At 43.4% G+C, this 6,556-nt stretch overlaps 1 protein-coding gene across 2 annotated transcripts in view; it reads left to right on the top strand.

Moving 5' to 3' along the window:
• The first annotated feature begins 962 nt into the window (after positions 1–962).
• errfi1a (ERBB receptor feedback inhibitor 1a) overlaps positions 963–6,556 on the top strand; it is a 6,371-nt gene continuing 777 nt past the window's right edge. Inside the window, exons 1-4 of one of the 2 annotated variants that reach the window (XM_029432455.1) lie at positions 963–1,140; positions 3,643–3,848; positions 4,032–4,120; positions 4,331–6,556. The exon at positions 4,331–6,556 is cut by the window's right edge and continues 777 nt beyond it. In XM_029432455.1, coding sequence (XP_029288315.1) covers positions 3,697–3,848; positions 4,032–4,120; positions 4,331–5,442 — 1,353 coding nt within the window. In that variant the 5' untranslated portion in view covers positions 963–1,140; positions 3,643–3,696 and the 3' untranslated portion in view covers positions 5,443–6,556. Of the gene's footprint in view, positions 1,141–3,642; positions 3,952–4,031; positions 4,121–4,330 lie in introns of those variants that run through there. The other variant, XM_029432456.1, reaches the window with a different exon arrangement.

The raw sequence follows: 6,556 nt of genomic DNA, 5'->3' as shown, positions 1-6,556 counted from the left end.
CTTTTCTGCCACTATTGATTCAACACACAAGTTGTTTGTAGCCATTGTATCGCTGTGTTTGGTCAGTGTGCATGGCAGTGTTGGGTTTGTATAGCCCGGTTATGTTAGGTGACATTGTTAATACAACACCACTTAAGATCTAAGCAGGTTTAGTTTCTGGAAATAGAGGGTGTGAGGGATGGCACGTCCAAGATTATTGAAATGTTACCCTAAACTGAAACAAAGAAAAAAATCTATTCATATTAACCCTCTAGCCAATTTCACTGTGTTTAGGTGAACAATATGTCAGGTAAACACAGAACAGGTCAAGCTAAAAGAAAACGCAGAGGGTGATCTGATAAGCAGGCAGCTAAACAATCTGGGCTCCATTCAGCTGTGCAGATAAGAATGTATCTGGTTGTGTTTCTGTGCCTGTTGTCTGTGTTATCTGCCCTGGAGCCATCCCCATTACTGCCTTCGTCTCCCTGGAGAACTGTGCAATTTACTTTTGGCTGCAGCACGTGTGCCTGCTAAAATGGAATGTTTTTAAAGGCTAAACTCATAGGATGATTTTTTACTTTAGAATTATTACTTTCATTCATACAATTATGAATAAACATCACTCCACTGCATCAACCAATGCCCATTGAGCTGCATATCTAATTGTTCAGGTGTTTCCTGCAAGTCCCTCATCACACTGGAGCATATATTATCAGCTAACTGTATCCTTGTGTTAACACCAGCTCCGTCCTCTAAGGTTAAAATCAGACTTTGATCACATCAAGTTTACCTAAATTAGCCCTATGTACTGTATATGTTCAAGGGTGATTCTACAAAGCTATATGCACTCAGCCTGTCTTGCTGCACGTACACTGCAGACAGACATGGTGCAAATGGAGACTGCGCCTTTAAGGGCAAGTGTGGAAGGCGGAGCCAGTGCGTCTCTCGTGTGGTGGAGCTTATAAAACATTGCTCACTACAACGCTAGACTTATCTTAAAAGTGTCACAGTTTAACAGGAGCGCCTCCAATTCGCTGGCGTCCTGTACCTGATGCAATCAGAAGAACACAGACTCAAATCAAAAGAAACCGAGGAGCTATAATTCACCAAAGAGGAGTCTATAGGAGTGAGTCAGCGGAGGAGAACTGCGAAGTTATTTAGGTGAGTTCAGAAAGGGATTGCTGTAAGAGCCCATGTCTTGTCCATTGTTTTGTATGTTGGTGCCAGCACGACAGACACCACTGATTGATGTGCAACTTCAGCTCCTCTATTGCGATTACTTGTATGTATTTTTTACCTTTTTTGTTTTTATTTTCTAAGCCATTTAGATGAGAACTTGTGTGTCAGTCGACATTACGAGGATTTGAAAAGTCTAGAAATAAACTAGAAATTGGGAACCCATTTGTCAACTTTTCAGTCTATATATGTCTATCTTTTTATGATAACTATAAAATGGTTGATCCCTTACATAACTTTTGCCTGATTACAAACCTATAACCTGATTAGATTTTTTTTTTTTTATATATTTAAATGTAGTCTACAATTATCTATGTGTATCCTTTCTGCTTAAACTAAAGGGAAATAATCCATTATGTCTCATCATTACTTGGCTTTGCCAGATAGCTGACTTGTGTGTTGTGATGTGAGTCACCTGCCTGCTACAGGGCTTTTAACCATTATTATCTCAATCCGGTAAAGTGAGGGGGTGTGCGCGCTGTTTGCTTGCCGCACAGGTAGAGCGGGTATGGTTGCTCGGAAACCGCTGCAGGGGTGTCATGAGCGGGGTGTGAACTCCTTCTTTCAAGGTCTGTGTGTGACTACTACTATGCTGAAATCAAAGGCGAGCTATGTGCTGATGTTTTACATCACTGCTAACCCCATCAGACCTCCTCCTTCCCAGCACCATGGGCCCTGTTTGTGTCTTCACACTCACGTTGAGCCTACCCACCTATTGTATAAACAGAAATGCCAGCCTTGACCTTATACAGACTCACATTCTCTGGACAAATGATCTGAATGAAGTGACATAAATTGAATTCCCCCTTAAGAGGGTTAATGCTCTGCATGACTACACATCATTTGTTTAATCCTGTTGCCTGTAAATGCTCCTATGCTTAACTGCCAGGATGAACTGTCTTTGCACCTGTTGCAAGAGGAAGCACAAGCCCCTGGGGTTCATTATCAAGGATCATGTTGCGTCCCATTCCCGCCGAACCGAATCAACGGCCCTGGGCATGGGGAGTGCATGCCTTGTTGGGCAGTTTGGCTCATGCTGATGCCCCAAGCTTCCTGTTGTTTTAGAGCTTTGTTTCTTACCAGCTGTCAGGGCAGCACATAAATATGGCTAATAGGAGAGCAGGAACGAGGGGGCCGTGTTCTTCTCAGTCATCACTCCAACATTATAAGAAGGACAGCGTGTCTCATTTGTGTTCTCCAGAAGAGATGACCACCGATGGATGCACCTGTTTTTCTGCATTCTGAAAAATAGGACTTCTGATAGGGCGCTGAAGCCATTCTAAGATTTGCTTGCAACAATGCACGGCTGGTGTCTGTGATCTCAGTCATTGTGTACAACAAAGACACGTATATGATACACTTGCTTGAAGACCTAAAGGCTCGGCATACTTTAATATAACACTTTCTAAAACGTGTGTCTCTCAGTGAAATACTGAACAGGTTAATCCAGTGTGAGGCCAAAACATCTGATCAGATTTAGCTTCCAGTATATCTCTGACCCCAGAAATATCAATATGCTGCCAGAATTCTTCCACTGTGAATATTGTACACATTGTTTACTCAGGCCTGACACATACTTGACATGACATGCACATTCAGGTCATTTGACTTGAGGAGTTCTTGCAACATCAGGTATATCTCTGTAACTGGAGGAGCCCCTTCCTCTGCTGTTCAGGACAAGTGAGATTGCAGCATAGCACAGTCAAGTTTAAAATAAACTGTAAACATATTAAGAGTGGAGGCACAGTCTGTATAAAAAATATCTGAAATGTTGTCATTGAGTTCACACCTAAGATTGCTATGTTGCTTATATAGACTCTGACTATAGTTAAAATGTAAAGATCATTAATTGAGCTGGTGAAAATGAACAACTGTATTGTTTGTTAATCAATTGCAACATCTAGGTGTACTGTCAAATAAATTATAACTGACTCACCAATTGCTCTCACTGTTTCAACTTCATAGAAATTGTATCTACGTCATACCAGTTGTTGAATAAAGTAGTCTTTAAGAACAGACAAAAATAAAGTGCATTATAGCAACAGGTTAACATAAACACTGTTTCTGCTTTCTTTGTAACAACTATGTCCAGAACATTATGACTGACGGAGTGCTCTGTCCTCATGGGGACTTAAGGGACCTAAAAACTGTGCTTTTGTCATCTAGAGATTGTTGTCTTGTCTTCTTAGAGGGGAAAGGAATCGCAAGCACAAGGCCATAACTAAAAATTTGGTGTTGGTCAGCAGCAGAAGGGGCATCTTTGTATAATTTACTCTCTATTCTAATATCAGGAATTGCTTACTTTCTTGGCTTCAGTAGAGGATGTGGGCTTTGCGTTAAGAGAGTATTTTTCAGTGTGTTCTCATCTGCTTTTGCTTTCAACCTCTTTTCACCATCATTCACGGCTGTATCTTGGCTGTGTTACAGGTACACCAGAAGCGGGGGCAGCCAGCCGGGCGATCTGAGTGTTTCCTGACTTTGATGCGACCCGAGTGTGCCTGGAGCATGTCCACAGTGGGCCTGACTGCCCAGGAGATCTCTTTTCCCATAGAAATCCCCTTCCTGAGGGGCAGCTACTGTCACAGCATGGCTGGATCCAAACCCTCCTGGAACTATCGCCATGAGCTGGACAAGTGAGTGTTCAGGTGCCACGACTAGCAGTCCATTACGGGAAGATATTTTTAGAATGGGATGGTTTTTCAAACCTGCATGACATGCTGCACTTTTATGTTTCAGGTCAGTCTGAGGTTTATCAGTTATGATGAAATGTTTTGTGGTTTATTCAAGCTGGTACTGATCTATTTTTTTTTTAACAGCTTCTACTTCAGTATGGACACTGCACACTCTGATCACAGCTCTCGTGCCCAGCATAATGGGCCACCTCCACCTTCTTTAAGTTATGAGAGTAAGTCCATTATCTGTCCTCTGCACTGTGCAGGTCTTCTGAAATACATAAGTGGTTTTCCAGAAATATAGAGAAAGCTAGTCGTCCATCCTTTTTTACAGGTTGCATTGAAGTTGTAGCAGTAAATTATGATTGTCGTTAACAAACTATAATCATTTAATACTGTGCCATTAATGTGATGATTATTTTTTTATTATTCTGCTCTGAAAGGACACAAACACAGTCCCAGCTCACAGAGATTACCTCCTAAGAAGTCCCGGCCCTCCCATCTCTCCCTGTCCTGCAGTGCTGAACCATCCACCCCAAGTCCTGCTGATGACGACCAGGTGGTCCCCTCATTCCAGAGGCTCTCTGTGTACGAGTGCAGCAGTCCACCACAGACGCCAGGCAGATGCTCCAAGCCTCTGCCCCCCATTCCTCCACACACGGACATCTCCCCTGAGCAGGCTATGGACAATGAGGTAGAGTTTTTCACAAGTTCAGACGACAGCTGCTGCCTGGTGTCTGATCAGTGTCCCAAATCTTCTCCTTTTCGATATGGAGTCCCGAGTCGAAGGAGCTTCAGGAACTGCGGCCAGATTAACTATGCTTACTATGATGGTCCATTAGGGCCGCAAAGTCCGAGACAGCCCCCACAGCAGCATCAGGCACAACCTCCACAGGAAGTGCGGGAACAGTATGAGCAGCAGCGACAGGAACCACCTGAGCCAGTGGTCTGTCAGAGACAGCAGGACAAAGCTCAGAGGAGGCTGCGACGCTCGCACTCTGGCCCAGCTGGATCCTTTAACAAGCCCTCACTGCTGCGCCTCACGTGCCACAAACGCCACACTCAAAGTATGGATAAGCCCGAGATGCCACCCCCTATCCCTCCACGGACAATCAAGGCAGGAGACTGCCGCCGCTGGTCAGCAGAGGTCTCGTCTGGGGCTTACAGCGACGAGGACAAGCCACCCAAGGTGCCCCCAAGGGAACCTTTGTCCAGAAGCAGCTCCCGCACCCCCAGCCCCAAGAGCCTCCCAACATACATTAACGGGGTGATGCCCCCAACCCAAAGCTTTGCACCGAATCCTAAGTATGTAAGCCGGGGTTTACAGAGACAGAACAGTGAGGGCTCCCCCTGCATTCTCCCTGTTATGGAGAACGGCAAAAAGGCCAGCGCCACACATTACTATCTCCTGCCTCAGCGGCCCGCTTTCGTGAACTCTCCTTATGTAGAGAGATTTCTTCGGGTCATGGACAGCCCTGCAGCTCGTAATAAAGATGTATCAGATTCAGACTGGGACTGTCACGCCAGGACGAAAGCACATGTGGATTCAGTTTGAAATATTTTAGTGGAAGTCTACTGTACATGAGCAGAAACCACTTGAAAGAAATGGTGAAACTGGACGCTTACGACCCTCAAACTGCTGCTTTTACTTATTTTAATTTTTTTAACCCCTATGTATTCTGAACACACAGGGTATGTGCGCACTGTTTTCAGTTACTGGTACTGTTGGAATAGCTATCACAACCGAGATACTTTATGTAAAAACTGTATCTCTGTCTATAGATTGTGGGCAAAATTCAACATTGTAGAGCTTATTTTTTTTACATGATTTTTATTTCATGACATTCAATATCGTGCTGTTTTTGCTGATGTGATGCAATCAGATGGTACAAGCGGGCCTTGAACCGCTCAGTATTTTCTGTGTCTGGAAGGTTGAGGATATTTTATGAGATGCATTGACGCTGCTTTTGTATCTCACAAGGGACTAAAGGTCAGTAATGTAACACTTAATATATGAAGTCTAAATACAAGGCCAATTAATTGTTTTAACTAAATGAAGGATGCTAGCAGACAAATCTCTTTTCTGTTTGCTATTATTTATCAACATTGATATGGTTCTCCTGCCTTGATTAAGTTCAGTCTTACTCAGTCCACTATATATGTGTAAATATGTTTCCCACATGGTACATTTTGTACTAAGAGGTGGGTACATTACTGGTAGCTACGCATGTTTCCATTGGAATGTCTAGTGCAGCTTATATAGTGTAGTTGTCTGTTGAGGTGTGTGTATGTGTTTGTGTGTATGTGTTTGTGCATACGTGCATGTGAACAGCAGTTCATTATCCGGTGAGACTTTATAAAAAAAAACTTTCTACAATTGGTAGACAACGGTCAACCATACTTGTTACTGTGCTCTGCTTATTTGCGGCGCCTGCTTTTGAGTACAGCCCTCTAAAAAGTGATTGCTTTCTTTCAGTGTCCAGGTCTGTTTTGTTGCACAGAAATTGGCCTGTTGAACATTAAGTGAATGTATGCTATTCTTACTGAAATTACATCAAACAGTTGGAGGAGCTGATTTTTGGTCAAGCTGTGAGTCATTGCGCAGAACTAATTTGCCCCACGTACTACCTCCATTTTCAATTTGAATCCTATATTTCACATAATCCCCA

This window comes from Cottoperca gobio, chromosome 5, assembly GCF_900634415.1.
Source record: "Cottoperca gobio chromosome 5, fCotGob3.1, whole genome shotgun sequence".
Taxonomy (NCBI): Eukaryota; Metazoa; Chordata; class Actinopteri; order Perciformes; family Bovichtidae; genus Cottoperca; species Cottoperca gobio.
Note: the sequence above shows the minus strand (reverse complement) of the source record. Positions and strands in the feature narration are given on the sequence as shown.